This window comes from Perissodus microlepis, chromosome 12 (assembly GCF_051167445.1).
Source record: "Perissodus microlepis isolate ML-2025 ecotype Zambia chromosome 12, ASM5116744v1, whole genome shotgun sequence".
Classification (NCBI taxonomy): domain Eukaryota; kingdom Metazoa; phylum Chordata; class Actinopteri; order Cichliformes; family Cichlidae; genus Perissodus; species Perissodus microlepis.
The window spans coordinates 18661038-18683237 of NC_140472.1; the positions used below are offsets into that span (position 1 = coordinate 18661038).

The 22200-nt window shown below is 40.8% G+C and overlaps 5 protein-coding genes across 7 annotated transcripts; 2 read left to right on the top strand and 3 right to left on the bottom strand.

The window, feature by feature from the left end:
- Positions 1 to 226: 226 nt before the first annotated feature.
- Positions 227 to 3815, top strand: LOC146376150 (polyubiquitin-like). Its single transcript, XM_084946780.1, has 2 exons — positions 227 to 239; positions 3334 to 3815. The coding sequence occupies exons 1-2, from the start codon at positions 227 to 229 to the stop codon at positions 3693 to 3695; spliced, it is 375 nt and encodes a 124-aa protein (XP_084802906.1). The 3' UTR covers positions 3696 to 3815.
- Positions 3729 to 6397, bottom strand: pxmp2 (peroxisomal membrane protein 2). Its single transcript, XM_084947506.1, has 5 exons — positions 6214 to 6397; positions 5752 to 5874; positions 5389 to 5551; positions 4497 to 4616; positions 3729 to 4393 (listed from the first exon to the last, which is right to left on the bottom strand). The coding sequence occupies exons 1-5, from the start codon at positions 6321 to 6323 to the stop codon at positions 4325 to 4327; spliced, it is 585 nt and encodes a 194-aa protein (XP_084803632.1). The 5' UTR covers positions 6324 to 6397; the 3' UTR covers positions 3729 to 4324.
- A 180-nt stretch (positions 6398 to 6577) lies between these two features.
- Positions 6578 to 10266, bottom strand: unga (uracil DNA glycosylase a). Its single transcript, XM_084947503.1, has 7 exons — positions 9988 to 10266; positions 9457 to 9657; positions 9278 to 9373; positions 8662 to 8759; positions 8394 to 8482; positions 8081 to 8259; positions 6578 to 8004 (listed from the first exon to the last, which is right to left on the bottom strand). Exons 1-7 carry the CDS (start codon positions 10210 to 10212, stop codon positions 7864 to 7866), a joined length of 1029 nt encoding a protein of 342 aa, XP_084803629.1. The 5' UTR covers positions 10213 to 10266; the 3' UTR covers positions 6578 to 7863.
- Positions 9652 to 12732, top strand: alkbh2 (alkB homolog 2, alpha-ketoglutarate dependent dioxygenase). Of its 2 annotated transcripts, none has more exons than XM_084947504.1 (4): positions 9652 to 9886; positions 11557 to 11853; positions 11927 to 12125; positions 12209 to 12732. In XM_084947504.1, exons 2-4 carry the CDS (start codon positions 11574 to 11576, stop codon positions 12543 to 12545), a joined length of 816 nt encoding a protein of 271 aa, XP_084803630.1. In that variant the 5' UTR covers positions 9652 to 9886; positions 11557 to 11573; the 3' UTR covers positions 12546 to 12732. The 2 variants fall into 2 exon arrangements, with proteins under 2 accessions (XP_084803630.1, XP_084803631.1); XM_084947505.1 differs by lacking the exon at positions 9652 to 9886 and adding an exon at positions 10348 to 11078.
- A 1003-nt stretch (positions 12733 to 13735) lies between these two features.
- On the bottom strand, positions 13736 to 22192 carry usp30 (ubiquitin specific peptidase 30). 2 transcript variants are annotated; one of them, XM_084947497.1, is made up of 14 exons: positions 22106 to 22192; positions 20351 to 20507; positions 19140 to 19249; positions 18875 to 19048; positions 18678 to 18781; positions 18255 to 18353; positions 17985 to 18030; positions 17805 to 17899; positions 17645 to 17704; positions 17470 to 17556; positions 17201 to 17281; positions 16847 to 17069; positions 16620 to 16728; positions 13736 to 15610 (listed from the first exon to the last, which is right to left on the bottom strand). In XM_084947497.1, the coding sequence occupies exons 2-14, from the start codon at positions 20419 to 20421 to the stop codon at positions 15358 to 15360; spliced, it is 1512 nt and encodes a 503-aa protein (XP_084803623.1). In that variant the 5' UTR covers positions 20422 to 20507; positions 22106 to 22192; the 3' UTR covers positions 13736 to 15357. The 2 variants fall into 2 exon arrangements, with proteins under 2 accessions (XP_084803623.1, XP_084803625.1); XM_084947499.1 differs by lacking the exons at positions 20351 to 20507; positions 22106 to 22192 and adding an exon at positions 20074 to 20293.
- Positions 22193 to 22200: the final 8 nt, after the last annotated feature.

The window sequence follows — 22200 nt, forward strand, 5'->3', positions numbered from 1 at the left end:
GTTTTTGTCCATCGAGCCACTCCATAGAGCTTCACCGCAAGTCATGTTTAATTGCAGCAGAGAATAAACACCAGCCTTCCGACCAGCTGCAAAACAGAAAAATAAACACGTGGACAAAATGCATAAATTTGCTGTAATGTAAGTTAATAAAGTAAGTTACATACCGCAAAAGCCTATAGCTCCTCCAGTCACACAACCACTGTACACAGCGTTCTTCCAGTCAGATATGCCTCTGTGCTGTAAGTGAAAGACAGTTATTACAAAACACTTTCAGTTATCACACAGAAAGTGTTTTGTTTTTCATCTGCATGGCAGGAGGTAGTAATGGCAGATAATCAATTAATCATTAATCAGCATATATCTGTAACAGTATTCTCATATAAATTACCATCACTTTGTTCAGTACTTCTAACGATTTGTTAACCTATCCTTTAACCACTTCTGCAAACAGCCTGTGCCTGACTTTATCATAATACATTACATGGTGACAATTGAACAAAGCATATAATTACAAAACCAGGTAGCAGTGGGAATGTGAGCATGATTTTGGAAGAAATCATAGAATTCTAGGAAAAAAGGGTTGAAAAATGTTTAGCAGCTGTTTCTGTCTTCCTTCCAGCTGTGTCCATTTGTTGGTGACAAATGTTGCTGGATAGTGATGTGGACATAAGCATACCTAACTGAGTGTGTGAGGCAACGTTTCCAGCAATGCTTGCAGTTGTAAAAATACTATATGCAATGCTAGATGAATATTATAACTGTTACTGTTTTAGGAGCAATAGATTATTATTTTTACTCCCGTTTTTTGTTTCCTGATTAAAACTAAATAAAGAAAATGTTGGACTTTGATTTGTGGGGAATATATTGTAGTGTTATGGCTAAATATCTATGTTAACGTCCATCCCCCTTAAAAAATATAAGCAAAATGCTCTCATTTTGTCTGTCTATGCTTTAAGAACTGCAATAGTCCTGTATTCCTAGAAATATGAGTAAAATATTTTAACTAGGGGCAGCACGCCCATACGGTAAAAGAATACATTTTTCCTGGCCAAAATATATTTCAAATATATGGTAAATATATGTTGTATTTGTGATGCTCAAAAAAATATATTTTTGAAATTGAAAATATATTTTTTTCAAACCAAAATGCATTTCAAAAGATATTTCAGAGTGAAGAAAACACATTTCCAACCTTACAGTAGAATGTATATCAAAGTATCCTTTATTTAAAATGTATTTAGTGCAACAATGATGATGATGATGATAATAATAATACTAAAAGTAACAACATGTTTTATGTTCATCTGCAAAACAGTTGGATTAAATAAAACAGAGTCAAAGGTTTAGCAAGAATTAGGCAGTTTATTTATTTGCTTACAGTATTTCACATTACACAATATCTCACTATAATGTAGCGTTCACTTGACTTTGAAATTATCTGTCAGTGATACAGTAAACAAGATACAACAACTGCTATGTACACTTTAGTTTTTGACAATATATACAATATAGTACTTAAAGGAACACACTCCACTTTTTTTGGAAATAGGCTCATTCTCCATCTCCCTCAGAGTTAAAAATGCAGCGTCTTCTTTCTAGATCCGTACGTTAATAGGGCTCTGGAGCGTGATCTTACCGGATGGGGCGTAGCCAGGATTTTTGGTTGAGGCGCCATATTAGCAGGCCAAACAAATGCTTGCTGTGTGGTCGGTTGTAATGTTAGATTGCACTACCGGCAAGGGAATAAGCTTGAAAACGGGCTCTCTTTTCATTGTTTCCTCACCTGGAAGCATCATGAGGGAGCTTATGTGTTGGATGTTACCAAAAGAAGGCGTCTAGCCTGGATAGCAGCTGTGAGACGAGCTGATATTCAGTTCTCTACCATCCACAGATATCTGTTGGTGTGCTTCAGTATTTTCATTCTGGTAAGTTCTAAATAAGTTCATATTACTCTTTTTATTTTCAATGCGCTCTGAGGTCATAGCAAATTAGAACAAACATGAAGTTGCTAATTATTTGGCATTATTGCAGCAAACCAGCCTATGAAATGAATGAAACAAATCCTGACTGGGTTCCAACACTACACATGGGGCACTACGAAATCTTTGTACATGCTACATACCATGCTACATACATACTACATGCTACATACCACCATGCCAATCAGATTACTTCTTCCATGTGAGGGTGAAAAGGTGACCCTCCTGGATAAGATGGCAAAGGTTTGCTGCGTTTTGGTGAACATGTGCCCCAGTGTGGTAGTAAAACCAGGGGAAAATGCTCTTGTTAAATACTCCTAAAAGTCTTGTGCTGTATATGCAGTGAAACATTTTCAAAAGAGACAGTAAATTACAGAATGCTAGTAGTGGGTGATATTATAGAAATGCTGTCATCATTTTATGTGAACATTTTGTCATTTGTAAACTATACATGACACTGATTCTACATTGTAACTGATGTGATGTTCTATAAAGTGGTTTTAATTAAAAATAGGTAAACATTTGTTTGTTTCTTTATTCAACTTTTGAACAGTGGTAATTAGTAAGTACACAATCAGTAAATGCAAATTATTTACAGGCCCCCCTAAATTAAAACATTATGGTTTATTCAGAACAGAACTATGCTTGGAAAAATATTTTCCCATCAGTTGATCCAACTCCTCCACAGTAGCAGGTGGAATTTTTCTGTTTTGAGGACGGCTTCTTGTACCTGTCACTACAGATTGTCTGTTTATGTTTTGATTGAGAGCCTTTTTTTGGGCAGCTGAAGAGGAGAAGTCTATCTTATGGCCAACCTCTGGCTGTATCTTGGTCATATTACCCAGCAAAACCCAGTATGCAGGTTCATCTGTAACAGTCCTTGTGCCACAGAAAAACTTAAGTATGTAATGCAAGGATGTAATCACTTTCAAGAGTGAGAAAGCATAAAGTTCGACTTTAAGTGACAATTGTGGACACCTAATATGATAAAGAGATTCTGCAGGTCATGCAGGCATTTTTCTTAAGTCTAGATTTTGTGACGGAAAGGCTTTTTAATTACAGCATTAGAGCCAAGTCATGCTTAGACAATAGAAACTGAAAGTTGTTATGGCAGAGAGGGAAAACGAACCTTAGGTGAGTGTGAGGCTGTGGATCAGCTGAGGCAGAGTGTATATAAAGGCTGAGCCCTTCAACTTAGCTGCTGCTGCTGCTGCTCGAGCATCATTTACGTTTCCACGTTTGAAGACTTGAAGTGAAAACGTCATCACAAGGTAGGAAGCTGATAAAGAACTGAAAAGTCATTTTTCCCCAGTGTGTGTGTGTGTGTGTGTTTCCTAATGGACTATTTTGGGAGTCGACCCTCAGACGCAGAAACTGGATTTTCTGAACGGTCATCCCAACGACGACTCCAAACCCATCAGCTACTACGGCTTACAGCACGGCTCCCGGGTGTCCCTGCTGGTCACCGAGCGTCCTCCATCTGCTCCTACCCAGGTGTTCCTCAGAAATGATAAGGGACAGCTGAGCACCTATGACATCCAACCCAGCGAGACTGTGAGCAACTTTAAGAACAGAGTCGAGAAAAGAGAGGGGGTGCCAGCGAGCCAGCAGAGCCTCATTCATGAAGGCCGACAGATGCAGGATGGCAAACTGGAGGACTACAACGTCAGAAACCACAGCACCGTCTGCATGATGTTGCGCCTGAGAGGAGGCTGAGGACACTTTAAAATGGTTCAGAAAACCCATGTATGTTATTTAATTTTATAAGCTTGACTTATCTCATTTATCATATTTATTAGTGCTTTTATTTTGGAAAAACAAGAACATTCCCATAGACCGTACAATATGGGTTCATTAAACAGTTTGCAAATCTGTTTTCTTTTGGCACAACAGATAAGTAACTCATACAAATCAACACGTTGGTGATTCTGTCATGACAAATACATGTTAACTGTACTTATTACAAAGAATAAAGTTAACAACAGGAGCCTACGTCCCTTCACATTTCCTCTGCCTGTGTCAGCTCAGGAAGGTGGGGCTGTCATTCTCAATGTTTATGAGAGACTCTCAGTCATATAAAGTAATAGTTTATTAGATCTTACACTGTTAAGATATAAATTTCAAGTCGAGTATTTAAAATGTTACAGCAACATGTGGTAATGGTTTCAGTCCACTTTAAATTTAATCACAAGCGCTTGTGTATGTGAAAATTAGTGACCAGATTAGGCACAGATTTACGGCAGTAAACGTAACAGTCTGTTGTATGATCTCAGTTTTTAGGCATTTACAAATATGCCAAAACTGTTTCCTGAAGATGTGTTTTCTCTGGAGACGTCTTGGTAGCATCATTTTCTCACAGATGCAAGGTAGGCATACCAAAATAAGGCGATCATGTTGGCAAACAGCACTCGGAACTGAAACCAGAAATGTACACAGAAACAGAAGGCGAGAAGAAATTAATTACATGTGGCGACAGAAAATAACTCATTGTCTGATGAAATGAAGTGAAATGTGTACCTGAACAGGGACAAAGTTGATGTTTATGAACTGGAAAGGGGTCCAAACTTTCCAGTTCATCTTCAAAGCGGTCCAATAACTTCTTCTCATCTTCTTTTCAAAATCAGTCCATCCTTTAGCCTAAGGGACAGTTTAAAGTGGTTACAGTCATATTACATGCTTATATATAAAATCTTTATATCGTGGACATGATAATTAATACTATGGTAAATGTCCAGGTTGAATCGGGTACTTTGCCAGGTTATTGGTGTCAGATGAGCATGAAAAGGAGTTCACTGTACTGAAATGGCCTCCACAATCACCAGATCTCAATCGAATAGAGCACCTATGGGGATGCAGTGGAATTGGAGACGTGCAACCAACAAATCTGCAGAATCTGTGTGATGCCATCATGTCACTACAGACAAAAATCTCTGAGGAATGTCTCCGGCACCTTCTGTGCCATAAAAAAAAATCAAGACAGTTCTGAAGACAAAAGTAGATCCAGCTCAATATTAGCAAGGTGTCCCTAATAAATTGGCCAATGAGTGTACATCATAGTGCCAGTCCAATGTTAGGACATATGTATGGCATTAAAGCTTGTTAAGATACTGGCAATGGTGTGTATAAGTTATAGAAATCTCAAATGTGACATATACTTCGATTTATTTTTTTTGCATAATAAATTGTTGTTCATTGAACCACAACAACTAGGCTTAAACACCATTCCAGTGCAATGAATAAGCAAAACTGGACTCCTAAGTTGTGTGAGTTGTTTTGATAAATTAAGAAATAATTAAATGAGGTGAGGGCCTCTGCTGCCTCAGTTTTGACATGACTTTTTTTGCATTAGAGAGCAGGTGTCCCTCTATACTGAGCTAATTTGAAAGCAATGGTGTCTGAGATGACCCACCTCCAGGATGTTCATTACAAAGTAGAAAAGGAGCAGAAAGCCTGGGGCAAAAATAAGCCGGTCCAGCAGCAGACGTTTGACTACACAAAACTGATCTGTGGTGGGAATCCATACTTCCATCAGCTGGTAAAACAAGTGGCTCACGGGTCCTGTAATAAGCAACCTGAAACACACAACAAGGGCAAATATGAATAGCAGAAGAACATCTAAATGTCATCACATAACTGTGTTATCACAGACACCAATAACATTGGACAGTGTTCGATTAGTTTTATCAGAGTCTAACTGGAACAACATCACAATCACAGACCTGAAGCCTTAAAACAAGTCAGTGCTCAGTCTGCTTTCTTTACTGGATCTCACCCATAAATGGCATAGCGTGCAGCTCCAGCTGCATCGATATTACTGACAGGAGCTCCCTTCTGGGCTTTTTTTCTCGCCTCCACAAACTGAGACAGAAGGTTTCCTAAAGCAGAGAGGATGCCACTGAAAATACAAAGGACACACACACACACACACACACAAACAACTGTCAATAAGTATCAATAGTCCACTTGCAAAAGACTTAGTGGGGGAGGTTTTCAGGACAGATGCTGATTGGCTAAAAGCAGTGCTGTGACAAAATGAGTGTGCGTTCAATGCAAACAAAGTCTTAAAGGACCTGAATACGAGCAGGAAACAAAACACCGATAAAAACACTTTTCTTAGTTACAGTGTAATAAACGTCCCAAGAAACCTGACTACAGTACAGTAGTTTGGCTGTCAGTAAATGGGAGCTTCTAACTTGCAACACTGTCAAAGTGCAGAAACGCGACGTGTACTGACCTGGTTACAGATTTAGTCAGGATGGGGTATTTCTTCAGGAGGACCAGGTACTGCTGGAGTAACCTGAAATGTACGGAGGAGTCCCGCACGGGGAGGCTCTGCACGGGCATTCTCAGTTTTCTACCTGTGTGAATATTACTACCACTACCGCCTCGCTTCCTGTCGACGTCATTGCGTCACTGGTGGCGCCATGCATTGACGTCTACATCCGAAACAGTTCGGAAACGAGCATGAAAAAGAAAGGAAAGAAAAAAAAAAATTCACCTTAATTTCACCATCCACCATTAAGCAATAATTTTGAGTAAAATGCAGTTGAAATACGTAAAATAAAATGTTTATTTAGTAAATAATTAATCACCCTTGGTATAAACTAAATATATATCAATCAAGTACATTTCATTCGACCAGATTTAATATTTTAAATTGCGTGTATGCTACATGGGAAATGTACATGTAATTAAATTAGTTAAGGTCTGTATTTTTTTTGGTGTATGGTGCATAAATGTTCCATAAACTTGAAGAACATAAAATAAAAGAAAGAAAGAAAAACTACCTTTTAACAGGAAGAAACCTTCAGCATAACCAGGCTCATAGAGGGACGGACATTAGCCGTGACTGGTTGGGCCCCGAGATTATTAATAACTGATCATTAAATGCAGAGTGGTGAATAAATACACAGCAAGGGAAACTATATACTTTCTTCTTTCTATGATTATTATTATTAGAAAGAAAATTATTAAATTAATCTGCAATGTGACCTCTTTTGGTCAGCACTAGTTAGCATGGGCCCTCACAGCAAGGTGATTGAGCATGAATCAAGAAATTTAAAAAATGTTTCTTCTTAAAAAGTATTCAGTTTCCACAGCACATCTCAGTTTTCCAGTCTACAACCTTCACATGTGCATTACAGATTTATAGATCGGAGTAGACCTATAAATGTACAACAGATATTATAAACATTTATATCATATAATTTTTGGTTATATTAGACACAGCTAACCTGTAACAAGAACATTACAATGACTCTGACTACTTTATGTTAAAGTTTAAAAGCAGTTTGGTTTTTTTGGCTAGGTTAAACCCAAAAGTGTACCCATCTAAGTATGAAAGCACAATGTTGATTTATAGTTGATGTATGCTACTTTATACTTCTACTTACACCCCATTTAGGAGAAAATAGTTTTAGTTGGTCCCTCAGATTATTTTTCAATTTAATAGTTTACAAAACTATGAACTACTTTAAATTACTGTGAGGAAAAAAAAAAAAAAAAACTACCCTTATTCAACAGCAGACCTAACAGAACTCAGTGTTACAGACATCAGAGGTAGTCAACATGCCAGGCATTAAAACAGTATATCTGCCTTTTGGAATCACTTTAATTAACCCAACATTTATGTAAAAAAGTAAAAACAAAAAAGGAACTTTGTTGTTTAACCTAAAAAAGAGCAATAGTGTACAAAACATATTTACAACATGGAAACTGTTATGTGCATACAAAGATATGCAGTTCAACAGTAAGCTTTAGCCAAAAGGCTTTCAAAAAAACTATACAGAAAAAGCTGCCAATACTAAGAAGATGCAAAAACAGGTTGCAGGAAAGCTTATGGGTGTTTTGGTCTGTAGTTGAACACATGCTAGAAAACTAGAATTCAAAGTGCTTTCCAGTCAATGGGAGACTTTCCAGATTTTTGTAGCAGCTCGTTGGCCTTTGAGAAGTGTCTGCACCCAAAAAACCCCCGATGAGCAGACAGGGGAGACGGATGAACAGCCTGCAAGACGTGGTGACGTTTCTATAAACACACAGAGAGAAAACTTAGTATGAAAACACATTATAAAGCTGAATGAGCCTGGATTAAAACAACTGACCCTGTCTATAGCAGCTCCTTTCTTCTGAGCATATGATCCCCACAGCATGAAGATGAGGCCCTCCAGGTTTTTGCTGAGCCACTGCACCACGGCGTCAGTGAACGCCTCCCAGCCTTGGTCTTTGTGGGAGTTGGCCTGGTGCGCTCGGACAGTCAGCACAGCGTTGAGCAACAGCACTCCTGATGAGCAAGGTCAAAAAAAAAAAAAAAAAAAAAAAGGAGGAGGAGAGCAGGTTTGTTGCAGCTCTCTTATTGTGGAACTATGATTAAACATTTAACAAAATGGGTTTTTTGTTTTGTTTTTTTTCCAGTACCTTGTTGGGCCCATCCAGTCAGATCTCCATGTCCCGGGTGCTGGAAGCCTTTGATGTCAGAGCTCAGCTCTTTGAACATGTTCTCCAAGCTGGAAATGAAAAGGATCTGACTCAACAGCACTGATTTCAATTAACTCACGAATTTCCAACACAGGGAACAAGCAGGTATGAAAGTTATTCATTCACAGAAGAAGAAAGAAGAAATGGCATGAAGAAAGCCATTTATATGTGTTTTTTCCCCATCAGAGGTAGTGAAAGGGCTTCAAACCTTGGGGGAGGAGGCACCGGTCTCTTCACACTGAAGCACAATCCATGAGCTTGGTTAGGACCGTGATATGGATCCTGGCCAAGGACCACCACTTTTACCTGGAATTGTAGACACACGTTTGGGTTAGGCGACTGTGACAGACTAAAGGACACCTCAGATAATACATCACACAGGAAATTTTTTATGCAGTTGTCTGCTGGGGAGATGGCAGCACAGAGAGGGTTGGCTCGGTCCTGCATAGTCCCCTAGACCCCATAGAGGAAGTGGGTGAGACGAGGACGTTAGCCAAACTAATGTCGACTATGGACAACACCCCGTGCATAAGACTGTGGAGGCCCTGAGCAGCTTCTCGAGCAGCAGACTGTTCCTTCATCCCGACAACAGTCACACTGTACAGTATACACACAGAATAAATACAGTCTAAAAATACATGTGTATCATTATCACTCCCACTGCCCTTTATGTACATCTACAAATATAATAACAGCAAAAAAAAAAAAAAAACTGTAACAAGTGAATTTCCCCACTGTTGGATGAAACAAAGTCTATGTCTACGTCTAACAACAACTGTCACTGAAGCTGAAGCATGGCATCGATTGTCAGTTTACACACTTACATCTCGGATGTCACACATCTGTGTCCAGGTAAATACATGTTCAGCAGGTGGGTAAACTGTGTGGCGTTTCCTCTCTTCACAAACAAAACTCGTCAGCTGTGGGAGAGATGTGAAGTCACTATAACTGTTCAAAACAACAGAGACACAGTGTGCAGTATCCCGTCTCCTCCTCTTCTCACTTGTTTGAAGTACGGCTTTCCAAACTCAGCCGACAGTGCCTTCCTCCAGCTCTCCCCGAACCCTGGTGGTGTTTGAACGGAAGAGAGTCTCTCCAGCGCCGCTTTCTTGTTGCGGGCGATCTTGTCCAGCTGCTCCGGGGACAGAGGGGCAGGGCGTGGGCTGCTCTGCTCCGTCTCCACCCCACAGCCCTTCTGCTTTTTCTGGATAATTTTAATGTATTGAGAAACACATAGAACTGGTGAGAAGCGGACAGCCAGGGGTCTAAACGGCTTCAAAAAGTGTCGACAAAGCGGTGGAAACATAGTCGCGCTGCGAGTGTCACGCTGAACACCAACAACACAGCGGTGGCTTTGAACGCAGCTTGGAGTACGCGAACGCGTCGCGGGAAACTACAAATCTCCCAGTGTCTGAAACGCTCATGACTCCACTGTAAGTTTTTTAGATACATGCCAACAAGCTAATATAAAAATTATAAGGTACATATTTAACTCTTAAAATTTAAACTGTTTTAAAAAAGAAATGACACTCACCGGCTCGTTTGCATCCTCCTCGGATTCAATTAACTCCGTAGAAGTCCTCTTCTTCGAAACTGGCGAAAAAAATGAGTTAATAGTCTTCTGTCCAATCATTTTGTCTAAAACACTGCGGTGGTAACCTGCTGTAAACCAAGAGAGTTCAAAAAAATACCCGGAATGAGAATAAAACAGCAGTCTGCTGCTCCGAAACCCAAATCTCCCCAAGTGGGAATAACACATTTGGCGCCTAAACAGTGACGGCACAGAGATATGTTAATGAGCTGAGGGGTGTTCAAGACACACTACTGTTTGGTGTTTTATGTTGTTAAAAGTAAGCGTGCAGCACCTAGCATAAGGATAAGCGTCTATTTACATGAATAAAAAAAGTGTCTGTCTGACGTTTTTAGGGATTTTTTTTATTGTTGTTGTTTAAGGTGTTTGTAGAACGAAACAAAACGTCCACGTAATGATGACCAGAAAGCCTCCTATTTAAATCAGTTTTGAGTCATTTTTCATGCAAAATAACTGAGCAGATTTTCAGCTGTTCTTCTTTCCGGTAAACTAAACATGCACTCACCGGCCACTTTGTTAGGTATACCGGGTCAACTGCCCATAATGCAGGTCGGCCAGTTGCGTCACATAATAGAATTTTTGTGCATTTAGAAATGCAGACATAGCGAGGAAGACCTGTTGAAGTCCAAACTGAGCATCATGGTGGGGAAAAAGGTGAACGTGGCATGGTTTTTGGTGACAGACGGGTTGTTCTGAGTATTTCATAAACTGCTGATTTGCTGGGATTTGACCACACACCCATCTTTAGTGTTTACAGAGGATGGTCTGAAGAAAAGAAAAATATCCAGTGAGCAGAAGCTCAGTGGACGAGAATGCCTTGTTGATGTCAGAAGACAATGACCAGACTACTTCCAGCTCATAGGAAGGCTACAGGAAGTCACATTAACACTTGCTCACAACAGCTGAAGCTTGACGCAAACGGGCTACAGCAAGCGAGGATGCAGTGTCCACCAAAATTGGATAAAGATCATTAGAACATTAGAAAAACGCTGCCTGGTCTGATAAGTCTGGATTTCTGCTGCAACATTCAGATGGTAGGGTCAGAATATGGAGTAAAGAGCATGAAGCAATGATCAGTCCTGCTTTGTATCAAAGGTCCAGGCTGCAGGTGGTGTAATGCTGTGGAGGATATTTTCTTGGTACACTCACAGGCACACTTACTACTAACTGAGCATTGTTTAAACCCCACAGCTTTGCTGAGCATTGATGCTGACCATGTCTGTCCCAACAGTGAATCTATCTTCTGATGCCTGGTTCAAGCAGGATAACACACCATGCCACAAACCTAAGATAATCTCAAACTGGTTTCTTGAACATGCCAATGAGTTCACTGTTACCAAATGGTCTCCACAGTCATCAGATTTGAATCTAGTAGAGCACCTTTGGAATGTGTTGGAACAGGAGATTCATATCATGGATGTGCAGCAGACTGCAGCAACTGTGTGATGCTGTCATGTTAATATGGACCAAAATCTTTGAAGAATGCTAATGTTTCCTCTTTCGATCACTCAGGTATTAAAAATCCACCAATGGAAAAGTTTGTGATTCAGGATCGGAACAAACGTCGCTGCACCAGTGACACTCCAGCAGGAAGTCCAAGAAAAAAGATTAAACAGGAAAGAGACGAGAAAATAAAGGAGGAAGACTCTGAAGATGATGAGGATACAGCCTTTGCAGAGTTCTCCAATCCCGTTCCCTGGCAAAAAATAGAAGCAGAGGGACTAGACTGTGATTATGCACTGCTTTTCTCTAAAGAGGAGGCAGACTGCCTTTTTACACAGCTGGAGGAGGAGGTGGTGTATGCAACAGGTACATCAACCCTGTTTTCTTTAAAGTTATGAGCAGAAGTCGCAGTGCATTTTAACTGTTGCGCTTGTTCCAGGTGAAGAGTCAAAGGTCCAGGTGTATGGAAAGGTGTGCAACATACCGAGAAAGCAGGCCACGTATGGAGACGCAGGCCTAACGTACACTTATTCTGGGGTGAGGCGTATAGCCTGCCCATGGACTCCAACTTTGGAATACATTCGAGACACTGTCACTAAAACGACAGGACAGACATTCAACTTTGTCTTGGTCAACAGGTGAGAAATGACTGATGCAAGCTGTAAATGTCACAGTTTTGAGATTTGGAGGTTTTACTGATCAACACACTTTTCTCCATCAGGTACAAAGATGGGCAGGATCACATGGGCGAGCACCGTGACGACGAGAAGGAGCTGGACCCCCGCTGTCCCATCGCGTCGGTCTCTCTGGGAGCAGCGCGGGACTTCTTCTTCAAACACAGAGACTCGCGAGGAAAGCAGAGCCGCCGACAAATTGAACCTGTGAAGCTGGAGCTCGCTCACGGAAGCCTGCTCCTCATGAACCCGCCGACCAACACCTTCTGGTACCACAGCCTCCCTGTCCGCAAGAAGATCCTCCTGCCTCGTATTAACCTCACATTCAGGCGCATTCTGCTGGACAGCAAGCGTGAGAGCAAGCCAAAGCCGGGTGTAAGTTAGGGACATGGCCATGTGCACAGCCACTAACAGCACAGCTCCAGTTTAAGCAACTTGACACTCTGGAGGAAGACTCTTATTTATTTTTTTCAGTGAATCAGCATTTAACTTTAGTCAACTCATATTCATGTTTCTGTTCGAAAAGAAGGCAAAGACTTCAGATCAATAAATGTAAACAGTTGACTTGTGAGATTGTTTGTTCTCATTGATTGGACTGCTGCTGTACTCTAGCAGCTCTGGAAAGTAAAAGGTCGCTGGGTTGCATTTAAAGGAAAGGCCTGTAAACAATGAAAATGTACTTCTTAGTGGATTGTGAGGTTGGTCCAAATGTAGACTGCTTTAATCAGACTTCTCTTTAATGGGCTTAATGGGTATGAGAGGGGGGTGCATGACTTCAGCATCAGTTTGTTCCCTGGATATGGAAATATTTGTTGATACAGGAGCTTTTTTTTATGTTCCAGAGTTGTCAGATTCCAAGGTTATATACACTCGCCAATTTATTAGGTTGGACCCCTTTTACCTTCAGAGTAGTCCCCAGATATTTTGGTCCATGTTGACATGATAGCATCATGTAGTTGTTTTAGATCCATGATGCAAATTTTCTGTTCGCCGCCACATCCCAAAGGTGCTCTATTAGATTGCTGCCACAATCATTAGATGGCAAATTTTGGTAAGACTATACCAATTGTAGCCTCAATTTTCTATTGTTAGCTGAAAGGAGTAGCACCCAGTGTGGTCTCCTGCTGCTGTAGCCCATCTGCTTTGCAGTTCCAGCATTCAGAGATGCTCTTCTGCATGCCTTGGTTGTAACAAGTGGTTGAGTTACGGTTGCTTTCAGATCAGCTGGAGGCAGTCTGGACCGTCTTCTCTGACTCTGGCACTTAGAACTGCAGCTCACTGGGTATTTTCCTTTTCAGACCACACTCTGTAAACCTCAGAGATGATTGTGTGGGAAAGGCCCAAGTAGATCAGCAGTTTGATTAGGGTGAACATTTGATCAGATAAAAGATTTGCTGCCTTTGGTATACCAGTAACAAGTATACTTTTAAACCTCTTGCAAATTGTGCAGTTTTCAAATTAACTGTATTTCAGTTAAAGACACTTAAATAATGGGGTGATTAACATAAGCTTATTTAACAATCTCTTAAACGTACCAAAAAAAATGTTCTTGCTTTAATAAAACACTCTAAAGACCATTTTTAATGCTTTTAATACCTGAAAACGATCACCTTACAGACTGCACACAAATACACTCTCACATGAATATACACCAGTACAAACTGCAAAAATTAAGCAGTCTTGCACCAGATCACTGCTCATTTTGACCTCGTTGGTCAAAAGTTACACATTATTAATTATAAACAACAGGATGACTACAGCAATCTGCAGCAGGCATAACTAAGGGCACGTCTCTTATTAACCGGTTTAAAAACACCCACAGCATGTCAACTGGCTGTGATGTGTCACATTTCAAGGAGGGGCCCCATTCACATTAATTGTAGCACTCATGGTTCCAAGTGTTTAAAATCTCGGGCATTTAAGACAATATGGCACTTAAACCACAAACGTGCAGTTCTATAAATCATGATAGAGTTAGGTGCACTGGAAACAGCAGAAATAATCAAACAGAAACCGTGTCAATAGAAACATTACTGCTGCTCTGGGTTTACATACACTGCTGAGAAGGATTAGGCAAACTACATCTGACAAAGAGAACCGGAGTCAAGGATAATTCCACCTTTGTGACTTTTCAGAATATGCAACAGCTCCCAAATATAATCACTGACAAGTCCTAATGAGCCACTTGAAGGCAATGGACAAAATAATAGGAACACCTTGAAGCAGCCTAGGGTGTATTCACATTTAAACACCAGAAGCCACACCTCTAGCCAACTTTTGAGCCAGCCTAAACACTGTACGCTTTCAATGTGAACCGCAGTTTGTAGGGTTATTATCTTGGCATCGACTGCACCAATAAGCCACAACAGTAAAACCACCAGTCTAATATTGTGGTGTCACCAAAATCATTTTGCCGTTTGTTTAATCTGCTTGCTTGCAGGATGAAGCCTCTCCATCAGATCAGGATTTGGGGAATTTGGAAGCTGGAAATATGGTAAGTGGACTGCATTTATTTAGAGCTTTTCTAGTCCTACTGACTACTCAAACCGCTTTACAGTCAAGCCTCATTCATCCATTCACACACACACACACACACACACACACACACACACACACACACACACACACACACACACACACGGAGGTGGGGTTTTTTTTCCATTGGGGTTGGGGAAAATATACTGCTGGAGGAGGATACTGCCACAGAGTGCCATTGCTTGGGATGCAACAATCTTTAGGTGGGTGGAGTGGAGTGTACCAAAGTAGCATCCATATACCATGACCCATAGGTTTTCCAGCAGATCACTGCACCCGTGATGACAACCATTACTCATTTTGCTTGTCAGTGGTTTTTAATGTTGTGGCCGATGCAGCGTTTAATGTTCCTCTTTCTTTATCTGGTAGAAGTCGAGGTGTTACATAAATTATTACATGTCAAAGAAAAAGTAGCTTACCGATAACACAAAAATCCTGCAGTTTTATTATCTTTGGGATTAAAAAGCTCCTCCTCTGGAGCAGAGCAGCAGGCAAGGTGTCCACAACACATCACACTACACCCTAAGACAACTCTAGGATGGCTTTCTTCTCTGGTGTCATGTTCACAAAGCCACCTGTTGGTAACCGTGCTGTCCCCTGCCACATCGAGTGTGACAGTATGACTGGAAAGGCAGAAGTCATTCAGGCTGCGAGCCTTTGGTTACTGCTCTGACTGCAGAGAGAGGCCAAGCCTTCGAACTCTCTCGTAAAAGAGCATGTAAGCGTTGGAAGACAGCACCTCGTGCAGGCTGGCTTTGCGTACCGAATCGTCTGACACCCACAGCCACTGGCAGCTGAAGGGCGAAGAGCTGCGAGATGAGGAGGGGCTGCGGCGGTAGGTGACGAAATGTCCTGAGTGCATGTCACCGTGATGAACCAGCACCGCCGTGAGCTGGAAAAGGTACTCTGTAGAACTGGAAGGAACGGGACAAATACACGTGGTTTATGATCAGTCCTCGCTTACACCCTGTGTGGAACAATCTGCATGCACGATTTTTGGATGCAGTCTTTGTTTTGGTTGATTTTCACTGGTGTGTTCGTTAATAAGGTTGTGACAGACAATGAATGTCAGAAACAATGAAAGTTACTGTTTTGAATGTTATCAAATAGAAATGCTGGTAATGGTATCAATGTTGTTTAAATATAATATAGGGATACTGGGTTCTTCTTGTATAGTACTTAGTGTAGGTGTATGAGAGCAAAAAGAGGTCTAAGACGAAGCTGTAGATTTCCTTTGGGTAACTTGGCGTTTAAACAATGAAACTCTTCTGCTTCGTGATAGTTTAGCTTTCAGTAGAAAGGCTTGTTAAGTTTAATACACGCTATAGGGACAAACGTGTTGGGCCACTGCGCTTAATCTTTGAACTGTTTGATTTTTGTAAATCTATGGCAATGGGATGGCAATCACCTAGCAATGCAGTTTGCCTTTACAAACATTTGGCAAAGAACGGGTTGTTCTAAAGAGCTCATTGAACTCGAGGGTACAGCTGTAATACGATGCTTCTTCTAGATATTCTACCAAAAGTGGTATTATTGCAAAGTGGATGTGTTCAAGAACCACAGCTACACAGCCACAAAATGACAGACCACATAAAATTACAGAGCGGAGTCAGTCAGCGAAGTGCATACTGTGTAAATGTAATCCACAGTGGCAGCGCCAAACCTCCTCTGGCATTAACATCAGCACAAAAACTGTTTGCCGGGAGCTTCATGGTAGGAGTTTCCACAGCTGAGCAGCTCCTGTGGGTGTAATGTGTAGGTGGCCCAGTACTTTTCCATATGTGTTGGTTTTAGCTCTACTAGAAAAAAATAAAAATCTGTAGACACATTGAGATCTGCTAATTCTGCCAATGCGGAAAAAGGGATTTCAATTACCAGATCACCACTGAATACCCTGATATATGCAAGTTCCTTATTGATTACCTGTAGTCATATGTGAGGCTGAGCTGTGGGTTCACACCAGAAGTGTGAAGGAGGACCGATGAACAAGTTCCATTAGAAAAAGGTTTGTTGTTGTTATGATGCTCTGAATCTGAAACACGAAATACAATAAATGCATGAATAATAATAAACTGAATAATAATAATAATAATAATAATAATAATAATAATAATAATAATAATAATACAGATGCAAGAACTCCAACATACCGGTGCCATTGGCAGAGGGTTTTTCTACTGAATCGTCTCTGCTTTCAGCCTTTATGGATTTTGCAGTGCATCTGAGCCGCTGACTCCTCTGTGTGGAAGTGTTGTGTTTGTAATGGTCCATTGATAGATACTCTGCAAACTGCACATGCTCCTGTCGTTTGATGGGGGTTCCTTCACTCGACCACGTCAATCTTTGCAAATGGATGCAAAGGCACTGGGGGAGCTAACAAAGACTGCCAATCATTTACCCTTCAACCTCAAGCTGGGTAAGTACTAGCTTTTGCCATGTACAGAGTTCCTAAAAGGAAAATAAATACTTAGGTTATTAATGCTTAACCAAAAGAGACTACTTACCTTCCCCAGTTTTAGCTGTTTAACAAATGTCGTCCTTTGGCTTTCTACAACTGGTCCATTTATTGTGGTTGCTTGTTGAAGCTGAGGAAAAATGATCAAAAACTTAAAATTTATACATAAAATCAGCAAATAATACACCTGTGAAAGAAACAACTGGACCTTTTGTTCCTCTTCAGGCGACCTCCTCACTTCAAATCTTTCACTGAGTAAATCATTTAACGAGAGGATTGCCACAGTTTAGCTTGGCACTGATATGGAAGTCAGTTTACCTTGGTGCAGTTTTCACACTCCACTTCTTTGATGGTTTCCGAAGAGATAAAGTGCTGAAGACACTGATCTAGAGAGATCGGCCGCCCCTGAGAACAAGCACAAGTCATATTATAACAAACAGAGCAACCATGAAATATACTGTTGTGTACACAGCACAAGATACATTTCACTTACCCACTGAGGTAAAGGAATGGACAGGGAAAGACTATCAAACGAGTCGTACCGCACTGGACTCTAAAAATGAAAGCAGAGGTATAAAATCACATCCTGAAAGAAGACGAACAGTAATTTTCCATTTTTTTCCTCAAAAAGAAAAAACAAACAAAAAACTCACCTGTAGCTCGCAGCGCTTGCAGAACATGTTGCTTGTTAACCGACCATGAAACGGATGCTGAAACTTCCACGGACTTGGTATTGGATGAAGGGGAGCTGCCAAATGAGAATTTCACTCAAATGAAATACAACTTTGTTTTGGTTTTATCATCTAGGTTCTATGATTTCTACTCCTTCTCACCTCGGCTTCTGCATGTCATAGTTTTCTCATCTTGATCTGGGAGACTCTGGTATAAAATAAGCACACACACAAAGAATAACTAGACACATATTTCTGATACTTCAACAGCACAGAGACCAACTGAGATTTTTAGAGTGTAGGAGGCAATCTTTGGATTATTATGGCCTACAAACTCCAGATTACAATTGTGCTTCATTGTTCTAGAAGACTCTACAGAGTGTATCGGAATGGATGCAACATGCAAGAGAAATAGCGAGAAAAATGAATTACCTCAAGGGAGTGCATATCAAACAGATTTGTGACTTTGGGCTGACGATCTCGCTCCTCTTCCAGAGAAGATGTAAGGACATGAAACAGCTCATGTGCATCCTACGAAGGGATGAACCAACAACCACACAACAGTTATGAGGTGGATGAGCAAATTGTATACAAATCTAAAGCTGGTGGATCGATCCACTGCTCCTCCAGTCTGCATGTGGACATATCCTAGAAGAAGATAATGAACGCTGAGTTGCCCCCAATTTATCCCTCAGAGTGACAGTGTATGTGAATGTTTAAAAAAAAAAAAAAAAAAAAGCCTAGAGGCAGATTAAGTTGCTGAATGTGTGTGAGATTGGGTCAATGAGGAAAAGTACTAGTGCACTGCACTATTCATTTGAAATAAAAACAATATCAGCAATAATACTGACTAACCTGCTCTTCAAATGAGCTGATGTGCCATCTGTACAGTCTGAGGACATCCAGGAGACATCCAGCATCAAGAACATCATCCTCACCTGGCTCATCACTGGATAGCGCTGTCAGTGCAGAAACAACCTCCATGTGAAAATTTCAGAGGAACTCAGCATGTCCAGTACACTGTGCTTATATGACACACTGGTTTTATGTACCTTTGAGAAGCTGGAGCAGTGTCGTGGATAGCTGGTTGTCTTTGCAGGACTGGATTGAAGGCAGAGCTGCAAACTTCTCCAGCCACCTGATGAACGACGGACATGCTGCTAAGCCCTGAAGCAACGAGTTCAGAAAGCAGGTGTTCCCCAAGTTTAAAAGACCTGGTGCCATACCTGCAGGGAACCACGAGTCACTGTAGTTTGCTGCAATGTAAACAGTGCCATAAATATAATGTGTGCGCCACACGGTCACAACAGCTCTTACCTCTCTTTCTTTTCTTTCGCTCTGTGATTGGACCCCACAAAACGTATACTCCAGCTGCAATCGCAGCAGCTATCCCACCAATGACGCCCCAGTTCTTTATCATCTTGTTTCTAAAAACAACAACAACAACAACATATTCCTATCAACAAAACACAGCAAGGGATCAGACATGGGGGGAGGATTAAAAAAAAAAAGTAGGACAGAAAGGATAGGCATGAGAGTAACATTTAAATATATATAGACCGATAGTTGTATTGATGATGGAGGTGTGTGTGTGTGTGTGTGTTTTGTTGTTTTTTGGCCACCATATCTTGCATCACTAAATTTTTGGCACCCAATAAAAGCGATCAGCTCGGAGTTGAAACAAAATATGATAAAGGTTCAAGCCAAAAATTAATATTAGGTCTCTAATATACCACCAAACACTTTACAGACTACAGCTGTGAAATATAATTAAACAGCAGCTCTGTCATAAAGTTTATTCTTCCAAACTGTTTTTTATTAAACTTTTATTCATCAATCCCACTTTTTCTTACATGTCACACTGGTATAAGTCGTCCTCGAATTTGAGTATATAAATATATTTATAATTTGTAAGATGTTCTCCCCTCAGACCGCACAGACAAAACAACGGGCACAACAATTCCACTCTATGATCTACTAACCCGACATCCAATTAGTTAATCTGGAGTAAACGAGGACACGACGAGACTCGATCACATCAAACAAAACCTCCACCGACATCTGCTCTGATAAAGCTTCAGTTGAACTGCCTGAACTGATGTTTGCGGCTTCAATACAAACATTATGTGGGTTAAAAAAAAATTAAAAGTCCCTGGCGTTACTAATTACCCCATCTTTATCAGTAAGTAAACACGACCCAGTTCACATAACAGGACATACACGCTAGGTTTAGCTGTAGTGGCTAACTTACCGAGAGCTCCGAGGTAAGGCTACCCTCTGGCCCCTACGTATCCTCCATCAATAAGCATGACGCTTCTATGTTCAAATACAGTCTATACCTCATTAATATCAGTGCATATCTCCTGTAGCAGGCTTACTAACTGTGGCATTAAACCAGACAGCGAGTCTGCGCATGTTTCATTTTGGGTCCAACCAAAGCCTACGACGGCGGCGGCATCGCGACCGCGCTTCTTCCTTCCGCGTGCACCTGCAATTAAGCTGTTTTGTGCCAGGTGGTGAGGATTTACCTGATTACGGGTCCAGTGCCAAGAAACTCCCGAACAAGCTTATCAGAGCTTTTTGCTCTGCACCACAACATCCTGCTCCTTCTGCGGAACTCTCAATGGTTGATGGTGTGTTTCAGGACGGACCCAAAGAAGAGTGGCACGCCTGTAACGTCATTACCTGCGGTCGTAAGAAAAAAGTAGGGCTTGAAGCACTGATGCGTTGGTTTTGATTTGATTCTGAATTAGTTTTTCAGTTGTTGTGCTTTCATCAGACTCTTTAAGAAAACAGAATAAAACCACAAAATTCTTTACATTTCACAAATCTTTTAAAATCACACTTCAAGCTGAAACTCAAAACCGTTTTTTTCAAGTTCACCAAAACATTTTGTAGAACAAAACGAGAGGTTTCACACTTGGAAAAGAAATTAACCCATCAAAACACCGTGCAAGCCTTCCAAATTTCCATAGGTCTTATTTCAATTATTTTCTCCCATCTCTTCTTTTTTTTCATGTTTTTACAACGTTGTAATGGCCGTAAGCACCTACGAGATCAGATGTTTGTTTTTTTTGTTTTTGTTTTTTTCAGAAGAAAGACAATAAAATTTGGCCTGTAAACTCCCTAAGTGGCTTTTACGGGAATTTCAGGAACTTGTGCCCTGCCTCACACTGCCCCTCACTTGTTTTACACATGACACACGAGGAAAGTAAAGGATTGGCTTACCCTCTGGTATAGGGCCAGAGCCATAAGGTAAGTAATCTTTTCCATTGTCATATTTTCATTTCAAGTGGACGGATAAACACGTATCCGCGCTTTGTTATTTTGTTTTATTGCTTTGTTTAATTTTGTTTTTTAATCTAAATTTCAGCTTCTATTTTTTCATATATATAGTTGCACCTGCAAAAGAGGGGACATGTATAAAACGAAGTCCTTCACAGTTTTCAAACTCTCTGGCTTTGATTGTATTGCAACTCTAGGAGCTAGTCTCTTCAGAAGTGTAGCCTTTTCTACTGATGATTGGAGCACGGGTGAAACACTCCACCTTTCCTGCTGTAAACACACAGCCTCTGCATCAAACGTCCCTTTTTGCTGCTACTAAGCTTCATATTGTATGATATATATAAATTGAAAATCTCATACCTTGTACAGTGTATAGGTTTTCTGTATAGCACTATTGTCATAAGTTATACCGCATCTATTTGTTCTGCACTGTCCACTTTGCTGCCGTAACGTGACTTTTCCGTGAGTGTATGTGAAATTCATTGGCTTAGAAAACAAAATGCCAAAGAAACTTCCATTTATCTCAAAGAAAGCACACGAGTGCAGTTACCAAGCAAGAGTGTAGATTTTAAAAAAAGGATGTTTGTTGGACTCTTTTAAACAGAAAACTGGTATAGCGCTCAAAATGAAGACAAAAAAGTACTTGGAAACACTAGTGCCCTTTTTAAAGACTGCCGGTTCTGACACGAAAGCTATGTGACTCTAAAAGCGTAAAAGGGAAAGCTTCTACCAGGTTTCCTAACCCCTATTATTATTATTATTATTATTATTATTATTATTATTATTATTATTATATAGCAAACTTGCATCGAGTTGTACTAATAGTTTCAACCCCACTCGTACACTCGCTTCTGGGTGTTCTTTCAATAACTTTCACGTTACAGCTTTAAAAATTCCGATTCATCTGTGTTGTGCGCTTCCCGGTCTGGTTTCCAGCGTCAGTGTTGATAACTCGTCATGTGTTGGCTCGTGTAATCAGCAGTCATGCGGTCTCATACCCTCCTGAGCTCATGCCTTTCCGAGAGTCTCGCGCTGTGACTCGCGCAGGGCAGCCTCTCATTGGCTGTCGACTGACACCCGGAGCAGATCGCTC

Coding starts and splice junctions, on each gene's coding strand:
- pxmp2 (XM_084947506.1), bottom strand. CDS start 6,323: ATGCCCGTGCAGAGCCTCCCCGTGCGGGACTCCTCCGTACATTTCAGG. Junction 5,552..5,751: donor GCACGCTATGCCATTTATGG/GTGAGATCCAGT, acceptor TGTGTGTTTCAG/GTTGCTTATTACAGGACCCG. Junction 4,394..4,496: donor TCAACTTTGTCCCTGTTCAG/GTACACATTTCA, acceptor TTCTGGTTTCAG/TTCCGAGTGCTGTTTGCCAA.
- unga (XM_084947503.1), bottom strand. CDS start 10,212: ATGTGTTATTCCCACTTGGGGAGATTTGGGTTTCGGAGCAGCAGACTG. Junction 8,760..9,277: donor AGATGTGTGACATCCGAGAT/GTAAGTGTGTAA, acceptor CTACAATTCCAG/GTAAAAGTGGTGGTCCTTGG. Junction 8,260..8,393: donor GACTGGATGGGCCCAACAAG/GTACTGGAAAAA, acceptor CTTGCTCATCAG/GAGTGCTGTTGCTCAACGCT.
- alkbh2 (XM_084947504.1), top strand. CDS start 11,574: ATGGAAAAGTTTGTGATTCAGGATCGGAACAAACGTCGCTGCACCAGT. Junction 11,854..11,926: donor GGAGGTGGTGTATGCAACAG/GTACATCAACCC, acceptor CGCTTGTTCCAG/GTGAAGAGTCAAAGGTCCAG. Junction 12,126..12,208: donor AACTTTGTCTTGGTCAACAG/GTGAGAAATGAC, acceptor TTTCTCCATCAG/GTACAAAGATGGGCAGGATC.
- usp30 (XM_084947497.1), bottom strand. CDS start 20,421: ATGTTGTGGTGCAGAGCAAAAAGCTCTGATAAGCTTGTTCGGGAGTTT. Junction 19,250..20,350: donor GGCACTGGACCCGTAATCAG/GTAAATCCTCAC, acceptor TGTTGTTTTTAG/AAACAAGATGATAAAGAACT. Junction 17,557..17,644: donor CCATTCCTTTACCTCAGTGG/GTAAGTGAAATG, acceptor GCTTGTTCTCAG/GGGCGGCCGATCTCTCTAGA.